This window comes from Oculina patagonica, chromosome 1 (assembly GCF_052425735.1).
Source record: "Oculina patagonica isolate OP01 chromosome 1, crgOcupat, whole genome shotgun sequence".
Lineage (NCBI taxonomy): Eukaryota > Metazoa > Cnidaria > Anthozoa > Scleractinia > Oculinidae > Oculina > Oculina patagonica.
Window position 1 is genome coordinate 12,410,675 of NC_135758.1, and position 27,179 is coordinate 12,437,853.

General features: G+C 39.1%; 1 protein-coding gene across 2 annotated transcripts; it reads right to left on the reverse strand.

Moving 5' to 3' along the window:
* Positions 1–214: 214 nt before the first annotated feature.
* On the reverse strand, positions 215–21,948 carry LOC144656805 (lon protease homolog, mitochondrial-like). Of its 2 annotated transcripts, none has more exons than XM_078517057.1 (23): positions 21,692–21,948; positions 18,649–18,732; positions 17,602–17,824; positions 17,148–17,236; positions 16,278–16,397; positions 15,690–15,885; positions 13,596–13,728; positions 12,345–12,487; positions 11,463–11,683; positions 10,606–10,744; positions 10,242–10,311; positions 9,517–9,569; positions 9,322–9,377; positions 8,731–8,818; positions 8,215–8,337; positions 7,690–7,806; positions 7,227–7,367; positions 5,720–5,885; positions 4,915–5,060; positions 4,533–4,604; positions 3,858–3,983; positions 2,107–2,145; positions 215–1,296 (listed from the first exon to the last, which is right to left on the reverse strand). In XM_078517057.1, exons 1-23 carry the CDS (start codon positions 21,931–21,933, stop codon positions 1,150–1,152), a joined length of 2,934 nt encoding a protein of 977 aa, XP_078373183.1. In that variant the 5' UTR covers positions 21,934–21,948; the 3' UTR covers positions 215–1,149. The 2 variants fall into 2 exon arrangements, with proteins under 2 accessions (XP_078373183.1, XP_078373177.1); XM_078517051.1 differs by having other exon boundaries at positions 17,602–17,827.
* Positions 21,949–27,179: the final 5,231 nt, after the last annotated feature.

The window sequence follows — 27,179 nt, forward strand, 5'->3', positions numbered from 1 at the left end:
GTACCTAGGATTTTTTGTCTGCGGGGGCAAACTCCGCTAAACTCCGCTGTGGGGGCAAACTCCAATATAGCTTCAAGAAATAGCCCAACAAAATCTAATACTATGTTAGAAATTAAGTTTTCCTGGCGGGGGCAACTGCCCCTTCTGCCCCCAACGAAACCAACAGTAGATCCGTTGATTTAAGGTCAGACAGTCAAGCATGACAACTTCTCGGTTTAGTTTTATTTGTTTATTCCATTATTTGTTGTCACTGAAATTTGCTCGGTCTGGATGATCTCACTATCTATTTCTATACAGGCGACGTAACTTTTTGGAAAAAAGGTCAAGTTGTCACGCAATGTTATTTTCAAGGAGCTATGTCACGGGGATTTCGCAGATTTTTGGTCCAAACTGTTCTGAAACTAGTGGTAAGCAACTCAACCCATAAAAAACATCTTTAACAACTAAAGAAAGGTATAACCTTAATTCGCGGATAGAAATCAAGCTACGGCTATAAATGAAGATTTTTGAAGACGCGCGGAAACAGCTTGAAAAGAAAAGCCTTAATTTTTCAAGTTACAATACATTTCCATCCAAGCCATCCGCAGCCAAAGACGCTCGTTAACAGTCTCAGTGCTCAAATATAACAATTTTAAATAAAAATGGACTATTATTTTTAGATTTCATGCGACACATAAATTTTGGCTGTTCAAAAATCTGGTAAAATCCGTGACAAACCCCTTTAAAGGAATAACGTCCCCTGTACGCGATTATGACAGTTCTTGAGATCTCGAGATGAGCCCTTAAAAACGCTAGGTCCACGATATTTTAGTACCGACAGGTACTTGGATCGCAGGATCCCAATGAAAAAATATGATCCAACCGGTTTGTCTTAAGAAAAATTAAATACTAGGTAAACTGTTCCCACCAGGGCAACGATTTTCTTTAAGAACGTCTTTGCATAACGCCCTAAGAAATGAAGAGGAGGGATTGAATGGTTTTACTGGTATATTCGCAAAGCTTGAATGCACAGTCCACGTTCATGTTTGCTAATGGCATTGACTCTTGTGAATGAAAAGCTGAGGGAACAACATCCAAAAAGACATTCTATTTCTGGTCTTGTTTTTGCTGTATTAAATGAAATCCTACTCCACTGCAGGCAAGCCGATGTCACGAATCAAAGGCGATGCGATAAACTTCATTATAATGAGACACAAAATGTACTTCAAGTCCTTCTTTGACAAACTCCGGTAGATCAGCGAAGTCTTTACGGTTGCCCTCGGGTAAAATAACACAATTGACATCTGCACGGCGAGCCTAAAACACAAAAAACAACACGTTATACATAAAAGCTACACCGTGATAAAGGTTACTCGGAAGATAAGGAACGTGGAACACGTAACAGAACTGTTCAAATCATCAAGCTTTTTGATTATAGAGCGGTTTTGCATGTTTAATTCTGACCGTATTTGCCTTTCCCGAGATTAACAGTTGCTTTTGAAAATTGAAAATCTCGTGCGACGTGCTGGAACCAATCAGAGACAACATGCTGTTTTTTCAACCAATCAGAAGCAAGTTCAAACTCAATGACCACTTGGCGTACGCATGTTTCCCGCGCTTTGCACGTTTTTGCTTTGAATTGTGATTGGTTCATTGGGTTAGAAAAGCTTTCGCTTGAGTATTGACAGTAATTCGCATTTACTTTGGTTTTGCATATACTAAGCTTAGTGATTGGTTTAAAAATCTCGCGCCACCTTTTCATCCAATCAGAAGTAAAACTAAAACCAATCGTGACTCGCGCGCACACGTTTTCCCCCGCTTCACGCCGGCTACATGTACTTCCTTCGAGTTTTTTTCTGGTTCACTGGATCATCCGTGTCCTTTGTGATTGGCCAGAGTGCAACTTTGGTGTTTTGGTTTTACGACACTCATTTGAAAACCGCTCTTATTGTATTTGTTGTAATTGAACAAAACGTAAAAACTTTAAGTACTGAAAACCGCCAAAGCACTTGATTTCGAGTCTAGTTTTGTGTACTTAAGCTCGCAGTTAATGTGATCCTCAAAGAGGTATGTGATTCTAAAGCCAGTTGATTGTCACAGTTACATGAAAATAATTTCGCCACTCACCGCAATTATCTTTTCTTTTATTCCTCCAACGGGAAGAACCTGAAACGCAAAATAAGACGTTAATGTACACTTGAAACCCAAGAGTGACCAGCATTGAATTTCTCCACACATCGTCAACACATTATCCAGCAGAAAGATGATGAGAATAAACAAAACCATCAATTATGGGGTAGTCTTGATGTAGAGTCAACTCTCTCTAAGACGGACACCTTCGGGACCGGCCCCAACTGTCCGTCTTAGAGATGTGTCCGCCTTGTAGAGAGTCGAGGTAACGTGACACTAGTAGTTCTGAGATAATAAAGCTAAACCTTTGCACAATGTAACAAAACCTTTGCAAACCGCAACAAGGGCTAAAAATAATAAAAGACCGTATTCGATTGTTTAAGCAAAAGTCGAGAGCTTCTACAAACTGTAATACTTTAAGTAGAAAACGACCTCTTAAGTGCCCATACACGTAAGCAGAGAAGTAAATGTTGTTCATTTTGGTTAGTACTAGAAGCTTGGTACACACGTATCCTTAGGGCGCTGACTAACTTTGCTTTAGGTCGATACGAAGTTTGGACGTATCTTCACTAATAAAAAAAGGTAAAAGGTAAAGGTAAAGCAACTTTATTTATACACGGTTTGTGTTTAAAGCTAGAAGCTCAGGGATGTAGCTAAGAAAACACTAAGCCGGCTCATCAACAAGCCCAGCTGGCTTTTCTGGCCTTGGCAGCTCTAAACCTTTAGCTAAGTCTTTGTTTTCAGGTGAAATTTCAGCCGGATTTAAGTTCTATTTCAGCCAGTTAAATTAGCCGGCAGCCGGCCCTTAGCGACATCCCTGGAAGCTTGTGGGGCCGTGTATATGAAACAAATACTGAACAAATATAATATATTAAATAAACGTAACATGATTAAAAATCCCAACTGGCAGGAGGCAGACCAGTTGGCTATTTACAAACATGACCGAGAATTTGAACTCGGGACGACCGAGAACAAATCCAGATAGTAGTCAGAACGGGACTTGAACCCGGGACCTCCAGATTTCAAGTCCGGCGCTCTAACCACTCGGCCACGCTGCCTCCACATGATAAAAAAACATGATAAAAAACACTTCTCAAGGTGTCCGTTAATGATTTTATCCGTTGTCCGTCTTATAGGGAGTTTGGTTACAGTAGAATACCTGAAAAACGGCAGGGACCATCACCAGGTGTCCGTCTTATGGAGGTGTCCGTTAAAAAAAGAGTTGACTGAATTATTAAATTCTCGGAACTAAAATTTAACTACGAAAGTCAGTAAAGAGAACATCCTGCTATATCCAAAATAACTCCGTAGGGTTAAAGAGCTTATGAAACTTAATAATCGGCGAAATTTTCAGCTCCTTACGTGTAATTTTGAAGGAGATTTTAGCCTTCAAAAACTGCAAAATTTCTTCAAAATTTCTGCAAAATTTCTTCAAAGGATTAAGAGAGAGAACAGAGTTCTGACATGAATGCAAAGACCGCAGAATATTTATTTTACAATCCTCCAAGTCTATTTTTCCTTAGTGGTAATTTGGCCACCAACTGCTCAAGTTTGGTCGCCAGTGAAAAGTTGTAGTCACTAAATTAAGCAGTCACGCTTTCATACCTTTTTCTCAATTTTAGTCGCCAAGCTGGCGACTTCGGATTCAATTTAGCCGCCAGCTCCAAAAATTTCAGTCGCCACGGCGACTAAAATGGTCTTAACTTGGAGGCCGGTTGAATAAGGTTGAAACAACGAACACACTGTACCTTTCCAGTAAGAGACACCTCGCCCGTCATAGCAACATTCTGTCTGACGGGTTTGTCTGTAGCCAGGGACATGAGCGCTGTGATGATGGTGCAGCCAGCAGACGGGCCATCTTTAGGAGTGGCTCCCTGCAACCAACAAATAAAGTACTTCAAACTTCGCTCTTGTTATTGGGTCACAATTAATCTGCGTGTTTGTAGGTCGTAGACTGAGATGAACGGGTGAAATAACCGTGCAAACGAGAAACATTAGGTGGGAAACTCTTTTTTTCCTTTTAACCTGTTCCCCATAGATTTGGTGCCTCGAACGTGGCACACAGTGTCTAAAAAGCTAGTTCACCTTCCCGAAGCTGTAAAGCCACGTCACATGGTATTTTCTTATCCACTTCATAGGAAATACGAAACTTCTAATATAATGTCATGAAGGGGGCAAGGAAGTTTGGATGAACTCATTTTCGTAAATATAGGGTAAGTTGTTTATTTTTTTAAACTTCGATAAACGACTCGTCTCCGCTTTCCTACAAAAAGAAAAACAAAATTAAATAGGATGCGTTCCTTTATAGTTTCAACAAAAGTTGCATCATAGTTAGTAGAGTCTCCCTCTACTAACTATGGTTGCATGACCCGTGACAGAAGCACTGTCGTTACACAACGCAAAATGTGTGTATTGTGACTAACCTCTGGAACGTGAAGATGGATGGAAGCTCGTCTGAAAAAATCGTTATTTGGATCTTCTTTTGATAAAAATTGCTGAAAGAAAAAAAAATGCATAATTCTCAATTTATATAAAATTTCATATAAAAGTCTTCTGATATCGCTAATTTGCTTAGAAGTGTTCCTTCAGTTTTCATTTCATATTTCAACTTTTCTTTCCTATCAGATATCAAAGAGTTCAAAGAGTGCAAAACAATTTTCATCTTTCAAAACATTACTGAAGTGCATTCATAGCATCTACATACTCTTTCAGAGAAGCTGCGATCGTACCCCGAGCAAAGAAAAATAGGCGCATTTTTGCAGTACTTATAAATTCACTACTAATATTTCAATGCAGGACACAAACCTTAGCAAATGTGTAAGCTATGAGTGAGCTTTCCTTCATTACATCTCCCAGCTGGCCTGTTACATCAAGAGATGGATGACCCCTGCTATCGTCGTCCTTGGAAAACGTTTCTTTAAGAGAGGTTTCGATATACAGTGTGGAACCACCTAGAAAGCAAAATGTTTCGGGAAATTAGCGCCGCAGTGCATCGGAAGAATGCCTTGCACCACATGAAAGAATTTTTAAGTGGCTTTCTTTTGAATGGTCACACACTAGGGTTTTATCAATAAAGGTAAAAGTTAGAACCACCTTGAACAGCATAATACACAGCACCACATGAAAGTACTGCTCAATAGCTGCTGTTTGAATGGTCACACACTAGGGTTTTATCCATAGAGTTAAAAGTAAGAACCACCTTGTACAGCATAATAAACAGTAGTACCACATCAAAGAACTGCTCAATAACTTTTTTTAATGGTCACAAACTAGGGTGTATCCACAGACTTGAAAGTTAGAACCGCCTTGTATACAGCATAATAAAAAGTATTACATGAAAGTACTGCGCAATAGCTTTCATTTGAATGATCACACACTAGGTTTTATTCACAGACTTTAAAGTTAGAACCGCCTTGTACAGCATAATAAGTACTGCTCAATAAAAATCAAAGTACTTTTCAAATTCCAAGACTTTTTGAAGTTTAAACTTAATAATGCTCCGAATCTAGGCGTCACTTCTAAAGATGACCACAGCAAATTCTTATTTTAGCTTAATAAACAGATGGTGTTTGACTAGTGAATTAATAAGCAGGGAGGGGTGGCTACTAACCCATTGAAGTCCAAGCCAGTCCCATCACCACCCCTGGAGGGGTTTCATCATATATACGGTCACTGTTAAACAATGGCTTGCCAACATATTCCTGCAGATTATCAGTTGTCACTTCTACTTCTCCTTCTGCACCTTGTACTATCTTAAGAGCAGCTTTACGAAATATCTGCGAGCAAATCGAGAAACACATTTGTAAAAAATAGTTCACGTAAACATACAACTACAAGCAGTCCATCTGTACCCTTAGTTGAGGAAGAAGCGAAATGACAAACAAGCAAAGCGAGGGGAAAAGTGGCTGCGAACGTCTCGGCCACCTTAGTTTTCGTACGGTTTTTTTCTTTACATTTTGTTTACTTCTTACTCAACGGACTATAAAAGGGAAAATAGGGCTTACTAGGTACATATATAAGCAAGGAGATTGCTATATAACTAGCAGCCGGGGATTTTTACCTGTTGATTCATGGCAAAAAACAACATTTTTGCTCAAAATGTCTAAATGCAGGTCCGTGTATGCTTTTTCTTAAATTCGTAATTCTGCACTTTAAGAGTAGTTTTCCAAAACTTCTTTACAGAATTCTTTTTCAAGACATGACAAAATGGGCAATGTTACACTTTCAGAACACAACATTCGACCAGCTTACACAGATTTCCACTGAGCACCTGCAACTTGGACAAAATTACTAACTTCCTTCGGACATCCCTCGATGTGAAATACATTTGCCACGTGCTGATAACTATTTAGAAAGTTTCCACGCCTTTTTTAGATATTGGGACTTAAAGAACGCTGCGAGTTAGCAAAGAAAACACCGGGCATAGGAGCAGCGAACATACTCAACCCCTTGATTTAAGTTTGCAGTGCTGGTGTTTGTAGACTCGCAAAAAAAGGCTTTGTACCCCTTCTCCTTCTCCCCAGGGGGGGGGGGGTACTCCCATAAATTTTGGATAGGGATGTACCGCCAAGGTTCTTAAACCCTGACCCTATTTAAGGATAAAGAAAGCGAAAATTGATACCCTTTTTAAGGCCCAAAACCGAAAAATGACACCCTATTCAAGGGGAGGAGAAGCGTTTCGCAACGACCCAAATAACAGCTAACCGCGCACGACAAGACACAAATCTTTATAAAATCGCTTTACTAATACCTGAACAGAAAATTCTGCTTTAAGATACCTTTTTTTCGTTTAGCTGGGCGTTTATTTTAGCTGATAGAAGTTAGGTACCCTATTTAAGGATCACACCGGGAACACATTGCCAAAAGAAGCAAAAATGATACCCTATTTAAGGACCGAGAACCTCAAAAACCATACACTCTCGGGCTGCACATACCTGTATAGGCCACATATGGGAGTACCCCCCCCCCCCCCCGGGTCCTTCCCCTTGTGCTATTGGCCTGTGACTACTACAGACTAACTTGATGAGTGAAAGATCGTTACTTGAAATTACAAATTCCCAGCAAAGGAATCTTCATGCCACATCCATGATATGTTTATCACGTAATTGTATAATTACCTTTTCTATATGTTTCTGTAGATTTCTCACACCGCTCTCCCTGCAGTAAGCTTTGATGAGCAGAGAGAGCGTAGGATCTTGTATTACAACTTGTTCCTCTGTAATACCAGCACTATTTCTTGCTTGTGGAATAAGGTATGTCTGAGAAAAACAATGCAGCAGTTTCATTACTTCAGTAACGTGGAATATATCTTTTTGCAATAGCTGTAATATTTCTCAAGTGCTCTCTAACATCTGTCACAGAAGGGCACTGATCAAGATGTCTACTGAGATACGACATACAGTCAGTCAGTCAGTCAGTCAGTCAGTCAGTCAGTCAGTCAGTCAGACAGTGAGTGGGTGAGTGAGCGAGTGAGTGAGCCAGTCAGTCAGTCAGACAGTGAGTCAGTCAGTCAGTCAGACGGTCAGTCAGTCAGTCAGTCAGACGGTCAGTCAGTCAGTCAGTCAGTCAGTCAATACACACCTTAGCGATGGCCTTCTTCTCGTCTTCCACATATCCAGACACGTTTATAATTTCCATTCTGTCTTTTAAGGCTCCAGGAATTGTGTCTGTAATATTGGCTGTACATATAAACAGCACCTGTGACAAAACAATGATGATAAATCCTTCAATTATTACATGCTGTACCTTAACAAGATATCACACAGTAATAAATTATGTGAGAAAGACCAACGGGAGAAGGGGTCGCCTGATGGTTGACCTTGAACTCTGAACAAGCAGTCCGGGGTAATATTAGAGGTGCAACAACACCACCATACAATTAAGACATTAAGATCAAAATGACGTTATGACACTCATTGACACAATCCATGAACACGTTTAGAAAAGTTTAACTTAAACACAATAAATATTGTTTTCGTTGTGCCCTCTCGGCAGTTGCACCAGTTTGGCCTGAGTACCACTTGCCCATTTATGTAAATGATGTATCAAGGAAGACAGGTTATCGCGCACACAAGGAAGGTACAAACCTGTATTACTGGTTCCTACCTTAGAAAGATCTACAGGAACGTCCAGATAATGGTCCAGGAAGCCTGCATTCTGTTCAGGATCAAGGAGCTCCAGTAAAGCTGACGCAGGGTCTCCTTGAACACCACGCCCAATCTTATCCACCTGAAAAATTAATAACGTCAGTCATCAAACCTTACTTAACTATATTGTTTTCGATTCAAAGAAAGAACACAAGAAAAACAGCAAGTGAAGTGAATATGAGCACAGAGTGCAAGGGTACTAGGGCAGCGAGCGAGCAAAGCGAGTGAAAGAAACACATTTTTCCAGCTCCCCAGCCCCCACCCCCTTTGCGCTTTCTCATCTTGCACTCGCGTCCAGCGCTCTCTCGATTTTTTTTACGTGTTCCGCGATCACAGAAAAAGATGAGGAAATAGAGGGCTGTGAACAGTCATTCAGTAATTCCTCACTCTTGGTTTCTATTCAGTTTTCACTTTAGGTCAGTAGTTTGCTTATCTTAACTATTATTTTAGTCTATTATTTTAGTCTAAGTCTTACCTCATCAATCAGTATAAGTGGATTTTCTGTTCTGGTCTTTTTAAGACACTGTATAATTTTCCCTGGCATCGCACCAATATATGTTCGTCTGAGGAAAACAAAGCACAATATTACATCATTGTATTTGCGGCAAGTTTTTTGCTGTTCGTATGCATTTGCAGATTGCTGTGTTTTTGTTATCACCAAACAAACATGTAACACAAGGGATGCCCTTGGCTTTTATATATAAAATTTTACGTAGTCATAAAATACAAGGGAAAAAGTACCTTAGGCTAATCACATATCTATGGACATTGTTTAAACACACGATCTTATTCGTTTGTCTAGTGAGAGGGGCAAGGTTATTTTAGTGATCGAGTTGATCGGCCATTTCTGTGGTCTGTGAAAAGCTCTGTGAATCGTAGTAAACTTAGAGTAAAGTATATACCCATGAAACAAGTTCATGTCTTGCCATACGATGCAAAATTAGGTTCCATGACTTTGTACCAAAACCCCCATTCCCCCCCCCCCACCACTTAAATAAGACAAGAAACAAACTTAAAAAATTGTGCAACATGTGGTAAGTTTGATAAAAAAATTTTATTGACTGACCTATGCCCTTTGATCTCAGCTACGTCTGTCATTCCTCCAACACTGAATCTGAAGTACTGAAAACAACAAGTAAAGCACATTGGAATTCAGCTGTGCAATATCTTTGGAATGCTAAATTGACTGTAAATGGAAATGCAGTCCACATTCATACATGTATGCCATTTTAAAAGGATCATATAACACATATCCTTATACCTGTCTATTGAGGGCCCTTGCAATTGACCTGGCAATGCTTGTTTTTCCTACTCCTAAGAACAAAGGTAGTAAACAATGGTCAGTCTTCACTTAAACAGCCTGAGATGAAAACAGTGAGAGAAACAGCCATGTACCTGTGTCGTCAAAAAAGAAGTGCACGTAACATGTAAAAAAAGCAAGGAGGTTTCTTGTTTGCAAGGAGGCTTTTTATAAGAGGACAATTATAGCATCTGATGAAGTGTTTATGAAATGAGACTACTGTACCTTATTATAGGAAATTAACGCTTGGGTAAATTAAGGTATTTGAAATTAACGCGACTTAAATTAACGCGAATCCAAGGAAAAATTACTTCCCAATAATGGAATTCGAAATTAACGCGAAAGAGAGGGTAACATTTCAAAATAAAGGAAACTAACGCGACGTACACAAAGAAAAACACTTGTTGAGATAACAGAAACAAGTTTATTTCAACCCTAGTCGTGTATAATCCGAGACGTCTGGACTGTCTCGAGAAATTGGGCAAAAATAATGAAAATTAAGGTGCAGAAAATAACGCTCCACTTAATTAACGGCGCGGAAATTAACGCTAACAAAAATTAACGCGACTTAAATTAATTTCATGAAGCGTTAATTTCCTATAATAAGGTATTCACTATTTTATATTCTTTCTGTTAGTACCGGTAAAATAATTGTTATTGTAATTAAGCCACATGAAACTACAAACCTGGCGGGCCTGTGAAACAGAGGATTTTACCCTGCACAGACGCATTCAACTGACTTACAGCAATGAACTCCTGTGGGCAAAAAATTAATAACACCATAGAATGTTAATTCAATGTTTTCTGAAAATCCTATACCATACTTTTTGAAATTACATTTTAGTTACTGACATATGAAAAATTCACACACCCAAGAGCATTCATTTGTTAAATTATACAAAAAGGAAGTCAGAGCACAGAAAAGCACAAGGCACAGATAAGCTTCTCTTGTCCTCTCAAGTGTTCTTAACAATTTACAAGTGTTTAATTATATTACTCAAAATCATGTAAGGGACAAGTTTGCTATTGTGTATAATTGTTATAACTCACCAGTATTCTGTCTTTAATGTCCTGTAGTCCATAGTGATCTTCATCAAGAACTTCTCGAGCTTGGCTGATATTGAAGTTCTCTTTGCTGTGAATCCCCCAGGGAATGCTTGTTAACCAATCCAGGTAGTTCCGTGTAACACTAACAAAGTGCAAACCCCCAAAAAGATTTTTAAGAAAATTTATTTTTTTTTTTATTTGTTACAAATTCAAGTACATGTAGCCTTGGTGTGATTTCACAATTGACATAAATAATGATACCACTGATACAGTACAAAAAATAATTTTGTACTGTATCAGTACAAAAAAAAAACTAATTGGGAATGCACTAAATTATTAAATTATTAAATAATTATTTAATAAGCTGCTTTTTACAGCTAAACATTATCATCATACTGTACGTTACTTTGTAATAAATGAAATGCAGTCACAGTGACTGCTCTGTTAGCCAGGCAAAGATAGTCCATTTAGACCCCATTTACTTGTAAGAGAACCTGTTTTAGCCTAAAATCTAAAACAAAGTATTCAACTATTATTTTTTGAGAAATTCAGTTAACACTACAGAAATAGAGGTACATGTATCCTCAAGAGAAACCTAGTAACTCTATGTGCTAATTGCAGTCTGAAAAAGCCATTTTGTACATATACATGTAGTTTTCTTTCCTTGATTTTACACAGCTTTATAATGTGCATAAAACATTGGAATTTACTTAGATTGAAGTCTAGTAGACAAAATGACTAACTTATAAAAACCTAGTTTTTTATATGCGAATTTTTACTGTATAATTTATTTTTATGAAGTACATGTACCTGCCCATGAAATACATGTAGTTAATGAACTGTGTATGTTCTGAACTCACTTAAATTCTGACGAATGAGCATCAAGATAGGCTAGTTTGGTAAGTTCTTCTTCAATGACTTCTTCAGCGTGTTTGGGTACATGCAGGTCTTTGATTCTTTCTCGGAACTTCTCTCCAACAGCGTCCTTGTCTTCTTTCTCCAAACCAAGCTCTCTTTTAATGATCTTCAGCTGTTCGTGGAGCAGGTATTTCTTCTGTTGTTTATTGACTTTTTCTTCCACCTGAACAATTAGGAGGTTGGTAGACAGTTAAGTAAGCAACAACACAACATTTTTCTGCCAGAACTACATTGTACTTTTGTGCTCTGAATGATCGATTTGGCACCAAGCTTGTAGGATTTACGGTCTATGAAGTTTTAAAAACTTTCAACTTACCATTTATTTTCTACATTTTTTCCCACTGAATAAACTTAAATAGTCATCAAATTAAGAAGTCAGCCTTTAAGGAGGCCTGCGTTGCAGATGAACTATTAAAACCCCGGTATATAGCCCACTCGCGAACCAGCGACCAAAAGCTGGTTCCGGCCCCCAAGTGTTACCTGGGATTTCTATATTAGCCTATGATTGACTCTTGTATATGGCGGTTCTTTTGTGCGCCGTGATTGGTCAAGTAGACCTCATGAAACCATAGTTGTGCTTTCGATAAAGAACAGATATTTTATATATTTTGCTTTACAATGTAGATTAAGACCAACCCTGTACAAGTAAAACTAAATATACAATAAATTGAAAGAGAATGTAAAATTTAGCACAAGTATGTGGGAAGGAATTAGTTATTCTCCACTTTTTGGCCAAAACATTTTGACTGTTACAATTTTTAATAGCCTGCAGGCATCGCATTTGCTAGTAAGAACAAAACTCATGAAAGTCACTGTGCTCATACCTCCTTGCCCAGTTTGTGTTGCAGCATACATACAGCAAGTTCTTTCTTTAGCAGTTCCAGAGTAAGTCGTAATCGGACTGGAACTCTCGTCTCTTCATAAACTTCTTGTAACTGCTGAGTGTCAGCACTGGTCAGGGCAGCACCTGAAATTGACATTTCAAAGAAAAGTAACGCCAATGGCGTCCTAACTGAAATCTACAATGTAATTAAAAAAACATGATAAAAATAAAATAAAATGACATTGCTCCTCTGGCAAAGCATTGAGTAAAAAGTAAGTCGTTCTTATCTCTTGTCAGCAGCTCATCAACATCAATCCAACTTGGGGACAGATCTGACTTGCTTATGGCCAATGCCTTGTTCAGATCTAATAAATGTCTAGTTCTTTTCACTAGTCTTAGCACTAGTCTTCACTAGTCACTTCACTAGTCTTGGGAGGTGCGGTGGCCTAATGGTTAGCGCGCCGGACTCCGGAGCGAGCGTTCCGGGTTCGAGCCCTGGCCGGGGTCACTGTGTTGTGTTCTTGGGCAAGACACTTTACTCTCATAGTGCCTCTCTCCACCCAGGTGTATAAATGGGTACCGGCGAAATAATGCTGGGGGGTTCCCTGCGATGGACTAGCATCCCATCCAGGGGGGAGTAGAAATACTCCTAGCTGCTTAATGCTAAGGAAACCGGGATAAGCTCCGGCAGTATGCGCCACTTTGGCTCGAAGCTGACCTTATATAGCAAATAAATGGCATTTTTGACAGGGTAAAATTAATTCCCCACATTGAAAATGCGTCAAGTGTGGCCATAACACATGCCACAATATAAGTATGAATACCCATCATAAAAGTGTAGCTGCCTCTCATTGCACACAGCGACTTCAGGTGTTTCTGATCACCAAATGCTAGAAAAAGCCCATCTTGGCAGTTGCCAACAACCCAGGATGACCCTCGTAATTTTAGGAGTTGAAATTGATGTTTTGGTACTGCTAAGAGTGTGTAAATAATAATGTTAAACAACCATTATAATTAGAGTCATACTGGTACCTTTTAGGGTTTTATGTCAGTAAAAATATGACACTGAACTGTAGAATTGAATCAAAATGAGATCAGTGGTCCCCTTCAAATTTCCAACAATCACCCCTGTCACTTTTGTATAGGAGTCCTCCCTTCTGACTCCAGAGGCAACGATGGGTCACTACATGCACATTTAAAATACACCTCAACACGCAATTCAAAGACTCTTGAATATTTGGATCCTCCTTACCAAAATCAGCTAAATGGACAGGGTTGTCGGCAACTCTCTTGCCGCCTTCAATGAGCTGAGCCAGGAACTCTTTGTACAAAGGGTTTAGTGAAATGATGTCTCGGATAGTCTTGATTACTTCAGCGGCCAGAGCCTGAGAATTAAACAAAACATTAATAGATTTTCACCAATGAGATTAATTCTAATGAGTGATATCTTTCTCCCCTTATTATATCGATACTTTGTCAAACAGGTAGGCAATGAGAATAAAGGAAAGGCGCAGTGGCCTAATGGTAAGGGTCCTGGATCCCGGATCATGCAGCCCAAGTTTGAGCCCTGGAAGAGGTCACTGCGTTGCATCCTTGAGCAAGACACTTTACTTTCATGGACATAGAACCAGGTGTGTAAATGGCAACTGGCGAACTTATTGCTGGGAGTAACCCAGTGATGCACTAGCTTCCCATTCGGGGGGAGGGGAGGGGGTAGAAATACTTCCCAAAATAATGTGGATGTACTGAACATTTACCCTTTCACTCCCAAGATCTCAATATTATTTCTCCTTACTGTCTGTACATTTCTTATAATGTTAGTTCTGAGAATTCAGTTGTTACATGAGTTAAACAGAGTTCCAGAACTTTCCAGGACCCATCCAGGTTTTCTAGGACCCATACCAACCCTTCTTAAAAAAAACATTTGTATAGAAATCTTAATGTACAGGCAGGGAGCAGTGTACATGAATGTTGTATTAAAGATGAATTACTTTTCAAGCTGGCAGTTTTGTTCCAAGCTTATTTTCATTAACACATCTGGTAATCTCGTACCCAGATCTTCTCAACCCTTTGGAGAGAACATCTGGTAAAGTCGGATTTTGCTCCCGTCAAATGTGTCAGAAATGTGACACACAACGCGACTACGCATGCTCGGCAATTTAGTGGATGAAAAGCTCACTTGGGCACTGTAAATAGCTCATGAACTTCTTTCCCATACAAGGAAAGACAAGTAACACAATCTTGAGATAGAGTTGAAGAAGAAAAAAACCGCCACTCATGTTTTGCTTAAAACATTCAACCCAGCCTTCAACGGAGGGGAAGAGCGCGCGCAGTGTTTGACGCATACATGTACAAGCTAGCCGTACGCGTCAGATTTGCAAAGTTTTTTATCCATCTTTCTACCAACGAATATCCTCTTTTTAAAACATTTTGTGCTGACAAGTTTCAACTACAAAATATCTGTAGTTTATTCGCATTAGTAACGTTCAAAACACGAACGCAAATGCCTTAAAATCCAAATATTTTCTTACTAGCTAACGTACTGTGCGCGCGTGCGAAACAAATTTTGCATCATCCGCGTGCAAATGCTGAAGCTGTTCATCAACCAATCAGATTGACGAACTGAACGCACTTTACCAGATGTGTACTACTGTGGTAAGTAGACATATATGGGTACGAGATTAACACATCTGGTAGTCAATGCCTTTAACTTTGCCTGAACCTGCTTCATGCTAGTACAAATGTACAAGTGGCCCATGAGCTCAAAACTGGTGCAAGCCTCTAAAATTTAATGCCATAGCAGCTTTGCAACCAATCAGAGAGCTTATCTCAATATAACCAAAATAAATTTACTGTTTTTTTTTTTTGACTAAACGCCAAGCACTGAATAAACACCCGGTCTCCAAGGTGGAGTTTAAAATAATTCCCTAAGGTATTTATTCAAGGTATGATAAGCTGTAGAGCTCTATATCAGCCAGATGCATTTTGTTAAAAACAATGATTAAAAACTGTTTCTAAATGAAAACCAGGCTCGAAAAACTGTAGGAGTTAAATAAATGCCCCGTCCACCAGGTCAAGTTTGTAGTAAACACGGGGGGCATCTAATCGAGAAAATACAGTATACAGGGAAGAATCTAGGGTAGGGTGCAGGGGGTGTGAGCCCCTTCCTGAGATGACCTGCAGCTTAGTTTTCGCTTTTAAAATTTGTTTATCAAATATGTCACCAGTTGGTTACAGGTGTATGCCATTCAGTAGTGGTGCACCCCCTCCTAAGAAAAGTCCTTGATCTGCCCCTGTTATAATTCTGTCATCAGAGACAACTCATGTAGCTGTATTTTCATTTTACCTTGACTTCCTCAGTCATTTTAAATGGCTCATGAAGCACATTTTCCACTTTGACCATGAGGATAGGTTTATTGGTAACAATGTTCTCTTGTTGTAGTGGTGGTTCTAGTGGTACATGTATATTGGCTGAAGTAACATGATCAGTAGTCACATCCTCAGGGTGAGGGGAATAATCAAGGATTCCTGTGATTTTAATCCTGAAACAATAAACAATATATACAAATTAAAATGGAGGAAAAAACTAAGAAAAAGAAATATAAGACTGTCACAATGTTTAACACACACAAAAAACCAGCATGCAAAATTTGGAGTTGTTTTCATTGGTAATGTTCAATTTTAGCCAAAAATCACTACTGACAGTAACTGCCCTTTTTCCACTGAACCTGTCAATTCAAAGGAAGTAAAACAGTCAGTGTTCCATTCAAAACTTAAAAGATGAAGCATGTTGATATTCTTGCAGCATCACTGTCTCCTACTCACTCATTTGATGTGCACTTTCCTCATGTACGTTCAGTCAAAAATCTATCTCAGAGACTCCTTTAAAACCAAACAAAGTTACATGTACAATTGTACACTGTAGTAAACCAACCGTCTGTGTCCAAGAACGACCATCCTCATTTTATCTCCCATGTCGTACAGCTCTGTGATCTGAACAAATGCACCAACTTGGTAGATATCATCCAGACTGGATATTGTTTCTGCCTCGTTGCTATGAAACACATTTAGGACATTAAATCAGAGAGGCACAGGCAATAAGAAATGTAAGCGCACAGGATCAGATGCTGTTAGAGTTAATTTATAACTACAATGTAGGTCTAGCCAAGCCTACAAAGTAGTCAGAGCTCTACAAATTTTCATTTTTTTTTTTAGCGTAGCACTGACTTGAAATACCGGTTGTATATAGAACTTTATGTATTAGTATTAACAGACCCTGAAATTAACACATCTTTTAGACAAGTTCTACTTTTCTCAATTATAAATTGCAACAATGCAATAAATTGTTTACACATGTATTGCCTTGTAACACTAAGCAATGATTTGTTTAACCCATCTTGGAATGGTGCAAAAACAAATTGTGAGATAGGCTGCTACATTAACAGCTTCATTGAAACAACATCAAAGAATAAAAGTTAATCTGCAACCAAATCTCTTTTACAGTGCAACGCGCCTTACCGTGGCCACCCAACAAACTTTTTTACAAGTGTCATCTTGTAATATTTTACGTTTTCACTGCGTTTTGTTGATAAATACGATGTAACAAGTACCGATTTGATCGTATTCAACTTTGCAAGGAGGCGTGTTCATCTAACAAATACTAATATTACAAGAGCATACTTGTAAAAAAGTTTGTTGGGTGGCCACGGTAAGGCGCGTCGCACTGTAATTAGGTTTTTTAATAACAAACAAATAACAATTAAAAAAAAATAATGTAATTCGACTACATGTAGAGCATATCTACCTGTCTTCTTTCTTCAGAAATGCTCCTGCATATGGCTGCGCTAATCGAGACTTTACTCTGATTAAATCCATGAGTGGCTTGTCTGATATCTGTTGTGGAATAAAATCATAGCTCAGCAATGTTGAACTTTCAACTAACTAAAAATGGCTTTTCCTTCTTTATTTCCACGTGTATCATCCAAAACAATTTTTCTTCACCTGCAAATTCTTACTTGATAAAATTCAGAATGGAACCCTTGATCATGCCAGGTAATTTGTTAACATGGTTCTTTTTTTAAATTAAATGAGATTAATGGTATACACCAAGGCATATTAAGAAAGAGGACTTCTGGTTGGTAATATTGCACGGTAATATTGCATGAACTTAATATAGTTTAAAAATAAATTTTCTTCAATACTTTTTCCTAAGTTTGATTTTTTTACAATACAAACAAAATAATTTAACATGTACAAACCTCCATCATCTTTACAAATCGTGGAAACACTGGATTTCTGTGAACTGGTAAAAGAGGCACCTCAGGGAACACATCTGGGACCACCACCTGGGCCAGGGCCCCTAAAGCAGGGTCTACCTTAGCCCCTGCCTTGTCCTCTATCACCACGTCAGCACTGTCATCTTTTTTATCTCCTCCATCTCCATCGTCGCTCCCGTTTCCACTGGCTCCTTCTGAAGACTGGCTGCTGTAATGTTAAGAAACACAACTGTTTCAATTTAATAAATCATGACACAAGTACATGTTAGTAGCAAGTTGGATTTTGATGTAATGTATACAGCTATTTCAGTAAACGTTCTCCGGATCAAAGCTTAAAAACAAGACTGAAAGGCAGTATGGGTAGAACAAGAGAGCATCTTTAAATTTTAAATTTTTATAAAATTTTTAAAAAAAAAAAAAAAAAATGAAATGATTCATATATGAACTGCGGATGTATATGAAAGTGATAAATGATCGTCGCAGTGAATTTCCAATTTAAGCAATTGGATAAAGAAGCCTGAAAAAAATTCAGGGCTTCAATGGGATTCAAACCCGTGACCTCCGCGATACCGGTGCAATGCTCTACCAACTGAGCTATTGAAGCCACACATTGGAAGCGAGGTCGCTCCCAATTGCTTACAAATTGAAAATTCACTGCGACGATCATTTATCACTTTCAAGTTGGATTTTATTGATGCATTCTTTAGAGATTGCCATGACTATTAGAGAGAAAGTGAAATCAACCCTTGTGGGTTTTCATGCAGGTCCTCTATCCAGGTTGAATTGGAATTTGAAAATGTTGGTTTTTCAGGAGGGAGGAAAGCCCGAGTATCCAGAGAAAAATTCTGAATCTAATAGACCAGTTCAACTTTTATTACTTCCTTTGCTTTAGATTTCATCTAGAAATATTATGTGGTAGAAGTGCTGCTATAAGATGTACAATATGAAAAAACATGCAAAATTGTAACTTTACTGTATATTGTAATATAGAATATTCATTATAATCTGAATAACCACACCAGTGTTTACCTTGAACTCTGCCCATTGGAATTTTGGGATTTAGTGTATCTTCTTGGATATAACACCACATGGCCATCCTTGAAGTCAACAACTCTGGAATCAGAATAACTGAAACATTAAAAACTTATTATGTTACATGTACTTCTGAGAAATTATAATTTGATGGCATAACTTACAAGAAAAAAAAATCCTACTTGATAATAATCTTTGGTGGCTGAGTGGTTAAGAGGCCAGACTTAAAATCTGGAGGTCCTGGGTTCAAGTCCTGTTCTGACCATCAGTCTATCGTGTTGTTTCACAATAGACCTGAGTTCAACCCCTTGGCCACCCTTGGAAATAGGCAACTGGTTTGCCTCCTGCTAGTTGGGATTTTTAACCTAGTTATGCTTAATTTGTAACATTTCTAATAATTATCTGAGTGAATGCTTGGCCCCTTAAGCAACTGTGCTAAATCAATTACTGTCTACAGGCTGTTTAATAATGAATTGATACTAACTGAAAATAAATAAAAAAAGATACTGAACACTTTTGGGAATAATTATAAAAAAATTACCAAAAAGAAATCCAAGTACCTGTTTTTACGTAATTGGACTACATGTACATGCTGTCCAATTTGGATATAATTTGATGTAAAATATTCCGAGGGCAGCCAAAGTTGGCGCTGTTAGAGGAATTTTTTTGAATCTAATTATTTCTAAATTGGACAAGCATGTAGTCCGGTTACATATTAATTATATAGTTTGTAGTCAGTCAATCCAGCATAAACAATAAACATATGTCCAGAACGGGAAAAGCAATCAACAATAGTAGGCATATTAACACAGCACATGCAACTCACTCAAAGCATTGTCTTCACAGATCAAACTTAAACAAAACAGTGCAATTTTATTCACCTGGTCTGCGAAGATTGCTACAAAGTGAGTGAAAACACTGCATCAATCAATGAAAGTCGTAAACAAAGTGTCAGAAGAGCGTAACAACTTCTTGAATCTGACAAACTCCTTTCCACTATCTCGTTCGTACTTCATCGCCGTCTTTTCCTTTCGAATTTCAGCAAAAAATAAATAAAACGAGAAAGAATTGCATCTAGCTCATGGCTATGAATATCTGACAGATTTCTTGCTTCGCTTCGCTGCACTTACAGTAAGTTCACCCAAGTTTTGTACTATTTGAGGTGTTTTGCTCTTGATTTTTGCTTCTTAGTGTAGCTAGCTCCCCTTCTGACAACATACAAAATTTCTCTTTGTTGTTACTATTGCTGAAAAGCTAAAAAAGAATGGAAAAACATAGCAAACTAGCCTCTGAATTCCGCCATTGTCAACTAAGACAAGTTTACAGGGCTGACGCTATGCTTTGTGCTAATTGGCTAACATCCGTCACATGTTGTTTTTTCTTGGATTTGATTGGGTAAGACAAAACTGTCCAATTTTTCTTAAATTGGACAGTTTGTGCATTTTACCTGAAAGTCCTAATTGAAACTATCCAAATTTAATCCCAAATTGGACAGTTCTCAGAAATTAAGGAAAAATAGCTGCGCTGACAATATAGGATTTACTGACAGCTATATAATTAATAGAGAGAAGTTGCCACTGGTGCAAACCAACTACATGTATTGCTTGGCTGGATCACAGCAGTGATGCAAATGCAAACACAGGTGCAAATGCAAGGAAAAAATGTGTGAACTACAATGTACATGTAGCACAGTGCAAATGAAAGCACAAATGCAATAAAAAAATGAAGAATTGTCCTTGTTCTTGCCCCTAGCTTGCACTTGCATTTGCACCTGCTTTATGTGTGAATGTTTCTAATGCAAATGCATATGCAAACACAAGCAAGTGAAGCATGCCTACAGACTTGTCAGCCAGCTGGGTGGAAACTTCCCTTGTGTACCAGGCTGCATTCTACGGTTACACCAATGAAAGATCTTTGGTGTGGATTTCAAACGTGCGCGGCGTAATGGCATACCATCATAGTCGGCACCCTTGACCTGGCATAGGTGGGTGGGAGGTCCCCCCCCCCCTTTTTCTCCCTTTTCTTTTTTTGCTCTTTTTCCCCCCCCCCCCCCCCCCCCCCCCCCCCCCCCCCCCCCCCCCCCCCCCCCCCCCCTACAGATGACTTATTTTAAAAATGAATAATAAAGGACCTTGGCGTAGACCTATAAAAAAGCTTGGCGTATTTTCTGCGTGATGCGTATACGGATTGCACCCTGCCTTGTGTATCGTATGTTCCTTGCGTTTGCGTTTTACATGTACACATTGCTTACATTTACATTAGTATTTGCATCACATGTGTGAACCAGGCTTAATATATTCCCCAGGGGGGGGGGGGGGCACCCTAGGGGTACGGGCTACTGACACTGCATTATGCACCTATCAATGTAAATCCCGCGTGGGGGGGGGGAGGGGAGTGCGGACAAAGGCACGGGATTTGACAACAAGAACGATCCCCTCTGTCGGGCATTTGACTGCGAGTCGCGAGAGAGACTTTGACCGGGAAGCGGACGCGGTTACGGTACCAAGTTCTTCCTTCTCGTGGCTTTGGAAATCATATGCTTCATTGCAAGGTACGATTCTGAGTTTTTCATCGGCATTTATCTGCCACTTTTAACGCCATTTAGTCATAAAATAGCGATTTAAGAATATTTTACTTTCAAGTCCATTTGGAGTAGGAATCCTGAGGGAAATCTAAGACGTCCGTGACCTTTTATTGTTTTCAATATGAATACCGAAACGGTTGGATTGACAAAAAATAAAGGTATGTAGAAAGTATTTGTTAGTTTGTTTTAGAATTCTGCCCCTGGGTGGGTCTTCTTAGGTACATTTGAACAAAAATATTTTTCCCACCCTCGGGAACTTGACTGCAATTTTTACTTTTCTGTCAAATCCCCACCCCTGGCCCGCACTCCCCCCCCCCCCCCCGGTGCATTACATAACTAATACAACCGACTGATAGGAAGATTGTTTTGTACATATTAATCAATTAAATTAAGCATGCGTTTCAAGTATTGAACAAAATATACAATGATTAAAAGCCAAAATCTTCCATCAATCACCTTTCTTTCCATGATGGGAGTTCGTCAGACGAATAATCAGCTGATGAAGAGAACTCGTTACGTCCAACCAACAACCCTACAGTGTATCGCTCGATTCCCACATGAAAACTATCCAAACCGTTAAATAACGACGACTTTCTGTTTATGCGACAACTGTGCCTCAACGGCCTACACAACCTGTGATAATCACGGCTTAAAATCCTGCTAAAACATCGTGATGCAAGACTTTTCGCTGCAAACATGGCGCACAGTCGAAGATGACAGGAAAGCATTAAATAACAACTACTGTGGCCCTAAGTACTTCATGTAATAGAACACAAACTATAACCCAAATATAAACGAACAGCACCCCCTATAGTAGACCCCTACACACCCATGTAAACCCCTATACAACCATATTTACCCCTATATAGCCATGCAAACCCCTGTATAGCCATGTAAACCCCTGTACAGCCATGTGAACCCCTATACAGCCATGTAAACCCCTATACAACCATGTATACCCCTGTACAACCATGTAAACCCCTATACAGCCATGTAAACCCCTATACAGCCATGTAAACCCCTATACAGCCATGTAAACCCCTATACAGCCATGTAAACCCCTATACAACCATGTATACCCCTGTACAACCATGTAAACCCCTATACAGCCATGTAAACCCCTATACAGCCATGTAAACCCCTATACAGCCATGTAAACCCCTATACAGCCATGTAAACCCCTATACAGCCATGTAAACCCTGTACAACCATGTATACCCCTGTACAGCCATGTAAACCCCTATACAGCCATGTATAACCCCATACAGCCATGTAAACCCCTATACAACCATGTATACCCCTATACAACCATGTATACCCCTATACAACCATGTATACCCCTATACAACCATGTATACCCCTATACAACCATGTATACCCCTATACAACCATGTATACCCCTATACAACCATTTATACCCCTATACAACCATGTATACCCCTTTACAACCTTGTATACCCCTATACAGCCATGTAAACCCCTATACAACCATGTATACCCCTGTACAGCCATGTAAACCCTTATACAGCCATGTAAACCCCTATACAACCATGTAAACCCCTATACAGCCATGTGAACCCCTATACAACCCTGTAAACCCCTGTACAGCCATGTAAACTCCTATACAACCATGTATACCCCTATACAACCTTGTATACCCCTATACAACCATGTATACCCCTATACAACCATGTATACCCCTATACAACCATGTAAACCCCTATACAGCCATGTATACCCCTATACAACCTTGTATACCCCTATACAACCATATATACCCCTATACAACCATGTAAACCCCTATACAACCTTGTATACCCCTATACAACCATGTATACCCCTATACAACCATGTATACCCCTATACAACCATTTATACCCCTATACAACCATGTATACCCCTTTACAACCTTGTATACCCCTATACAGCCATGTAAACCCCTATACAACCATGTATACCCCTGTACAGCCATGTAAACCCTTATACAGCCATGTAAACCCCTATACAACCCTGTAAACCCCTGTACAGCCATGTAAACTCCTATACAACCATGTATACCCCTATACAACCTTGTATACCCCTATACAACCATGTATACCCCTATACAACCATGTATACCCCTATACAACCATGTAAACCCCTATACAGCCATGTATACCCCTATACAACCTTGTATACCCCTATACAACCATATATACCCCTATACAACCATGTAAACCCCTATACAACCTTGTATACCCCTATACAACCATGTATACCCCTATACAACCTTGTATACCCCTATACAGCCATGTGAACCCCTATACAACCTTGTATACCCCTATACAACCATGTATACCCCTATACAACCATGTAAACCCCTATACAGCCATGTATACCCCTATACAACCTTGTATACCCCTATACAACCATGTATACCTCTATACAACCATGTAAACCCCTATACAACCTTGTATACCCCTATACAACCATGTATACCCCTATACAACCATGTATACCCCTATACAACCTTGTATACCCCTATACAACCATGTAAACCCCTATACAGCCATATAAACCCTAATACAACCATATAAACCCTAATACAACCATATAAACCCTAATACAACCATGTATACCCCTATACAACCATGTATACCCCTATACAACCATGTACACCCCTATACAGCCATATAAACCCTAATACAACCATATAAACCCTAATACAACCATATAATACAACCATGTATACCCCTATACAACCATGTATACCCCTATACAGCCATGTTAACCCTTATACAGCCTTGTATACCCCGATATAGCCCTGTAAAACCCTATACACCTCTATACAGCACTATACACCCCTATACAGCATTATACATCCCTATACAGCACTTTACACCCCTATACAGCACTATACACCCCTATACAGTACTATACAAACCTATACAGCACTATACATCCCTATACACCTCTATACATCCCTATATATCCTCATACAGCAATATACACCTCTATACAGCACTATACATCCCTATACACCTCTATACATCCCTATATATCCCCATACAGCAATATACACCCCTATACAGTACTATACAAACCTATACAGTACTATACATCCCTATACACCTCTATACATTCCTATACACCCCTATACAGTACTATACAAACCTATACAGCACTATACATCCCTATACACCTCTATACATCCCTATATATCCCCATACAGCAATATACACCCCTATACAGTACTATACAAACCTATACAGTACTATACATCCCTATACACCTCTATACATCCCTATACACCCCTACACAGTACTATACAAACCTATACAGCACTATACATCCCTATACACCTCTATACATCCCTATATATCCCCATACAGCAATATACACCCCTATACAGTACTATACAAACCTATACAGTACTATACATCCCTATACACCTCTATACATCCCTATACACCCCTATACAGTACTATACAAACCTATACAGTACTATACACCCCTATACAGCACTATACACCCCTATACAGTACTATACACCCCTATACAGCACTATACACCCCTATACAGCACTATACACCCCTATACAGCACTATACACCCCTATACAGCACTATACACCTCCATACAACACTAAACACCTCTATACAGCACTATACACCCCTATACAGCACTATACACCCCTATACAGCACTATACACCCCTATACAGCACTATACACCCCTATACAGCACTATACACCCCTATACAGTACTATACAAACCTATACAGTACTATACACCTCTATACAGCACTATACACCCCTATACAGCACTATACACCCCTATACAGCACTATACACCCATATACAGCACTATACACCTCCATACAACACTAAACACCCCGCCTATACAGCACTATACACCTCCATACAACACTAAACACCTCTATACAGCACTATACACCTCTATACACCTCTATACAGCACTATACACCCCTATACAGCACTATACACCCCTATACAGTACTATACAAACCTATACAGTACTATCACAGCATGAAATCTTAAATTTACGATCCCGTAAAGATGCCGTCTAGAAAGCGTTAAGATCCTCTTTACGAATCTATACGAACCTCTTTACACTTTCGTACAGAACGTCTATACGCATTGAAAACCATAGTGCGTAAAGAGTGCGTAGTGAGACTCGAAACGTATCTTTACGCGTGTTGTAAAAAATCGTAAAGAGATTGTGTACGAAATTTTACGGCTACTGTAAGGCGATCCAAAGTCGATCTTTACGCATTGTTAAACTTTCGTAAATGAGCAGTATTTAAAAGCCCATTAACGGCTTTGTATCTTTCTGTATTCTTTGGCAATATTTCCTTATTGGTAACCCGACTTTTATAAATGCAGGTTTCTGACAACATCTACATAACGCGCAACGCGCGCAACGTAAAAAGCCTATCAGGACGTTTACGATATTTTACGCTTCCGTAAACTGCGATATAATTTACGTACATGTATATATGACTCCCAAGTACTGACCCAGCCCCAAGAAGACCAGGAATACATGTTTAATACCTTGCAATTAATTTTATTGTCAAAACTCAAGCAAAACATACATGTCTGTTATTTCAAGAACGAACGTTTAGCCGGTCATGTAGGAATGATTTTTTACTTTGCAATGCACGTGGTTTCATTTTTTTTAACTTATCACTGATCATAAATAACAGTGAATTTATACTAAAATACTTGGAAACAATAACAGGTTTTTTAAAACTTGACTGTCCAGCTAAGTTTGCATTCTTTGTTTCCACTGTTCAAGGTTGTTTCGCTTAAGTGCCTACATGTATGTGACAGAAAATAATTATTGTTACAGTACTGTAAAATATATCTTATTAGCAATTATACATTTCCTTTGGCAATAATACATTTCCTTAGAGATGTGTCCACTTATTTAAAGCTTTGTACAGGTAATTAATTTCACTGAATTTTCAGCATTGCGTGCTTAAGAGAAACTAAGTTAAAAGCACAAACAATATTTTTTTGGTGAAATTCCTAATCCTGTCCACATTAGTGTCTACTCTGTTGTGATGTTCCTTACAGGCCCAAAGTGGGCCAGCAGTTGCAGGCCTCTGACTCACCATCAACATTTCATGGTTTTGTCATTGCCCTTGCATATGGCATTAGAGTGTTCCCATGGGGGTGCTAAAGTTAAGCTTTTGCTTTTGTAAGACTGGCCCTCTCCCATGGTAGCTGCATGGTAACATGTCACATAATTTTTTAGTCTGTCTTATCCATAATGAAGATCACTCATGGAGAGTAAAAATTCTGTGAGTCAAATGAGTCAATGATTATGAGTCGAATGTTAAATTTGAAAATAGTGTTGCCCTTACTAACAAATGAAAGCTAACTGCAAGCAAACTAGAGTGGAACTAGCTGCAAGCAGACCCGAGTAAAACTAACAGCAAGTAAACCAGAGCGGAACTATCTACATGTACAAGCAAACTACTAACTGCAACTAGCCGCAGCCAAACTGGGGTCGATGAAATAACCATAAGCAAAGTAAATGTACAGTGCTTCTAAGCTAACTTAAATAAAGGGAAACTATGGTTTATTATAGTTCACCACTAAATTTTCTCCGATTCTGATTGGTTTAAATTGAACACGTGACGCGATAGTGCCCTTCCGCCGGAGGGCACTATCAGCCCATAGTGCCCTCCCGTGAAAAATGCCCGGATCGATAGTGCCCGCCCATGACTGTTTTTTGTAAACAAGCTGCCTGCAGACAAAAAAACCCAACCAAATTCACTGCATTTAGTGGGTTTCCCGTCTGGTTTTGTTTCGTTTGTTAAATTTCGGCTTTCAATTGAGTTTTTTATCCTCAAAAGTAAAAATAATTCACGATGCTTGTTTTTGTATGTGCGCGCAGAAGAAAATTAAATGGTGAACAATAAAGACAATAGAGTGTTTC

Excerpts from the sequence above, each read along its gene's own strand:
- LOC144656805 (XM_078517051.1), bottom strand. The coding sequence starts at position 21,933 with ATGTTTGCAGCGAAAAGTCTTGCATCACGATGTTTTAGCAGGATTTTA. Across the intron at positions 17,237-17,601 it reads GATTTGTAAAGATGATGGAG|ATATCAGACAAGCCACTCAT; the intron begins GTTTGTACATGT and ends ATTCCACAACAG. Across the intron at positions 5,061-5,719 it reads ACTGGCTTGGACTTCAATGG|GTGGTTCCACACTGTATATC; the intron begins GTTAGTAGCCAC and ends TTTGCTTTCTAG.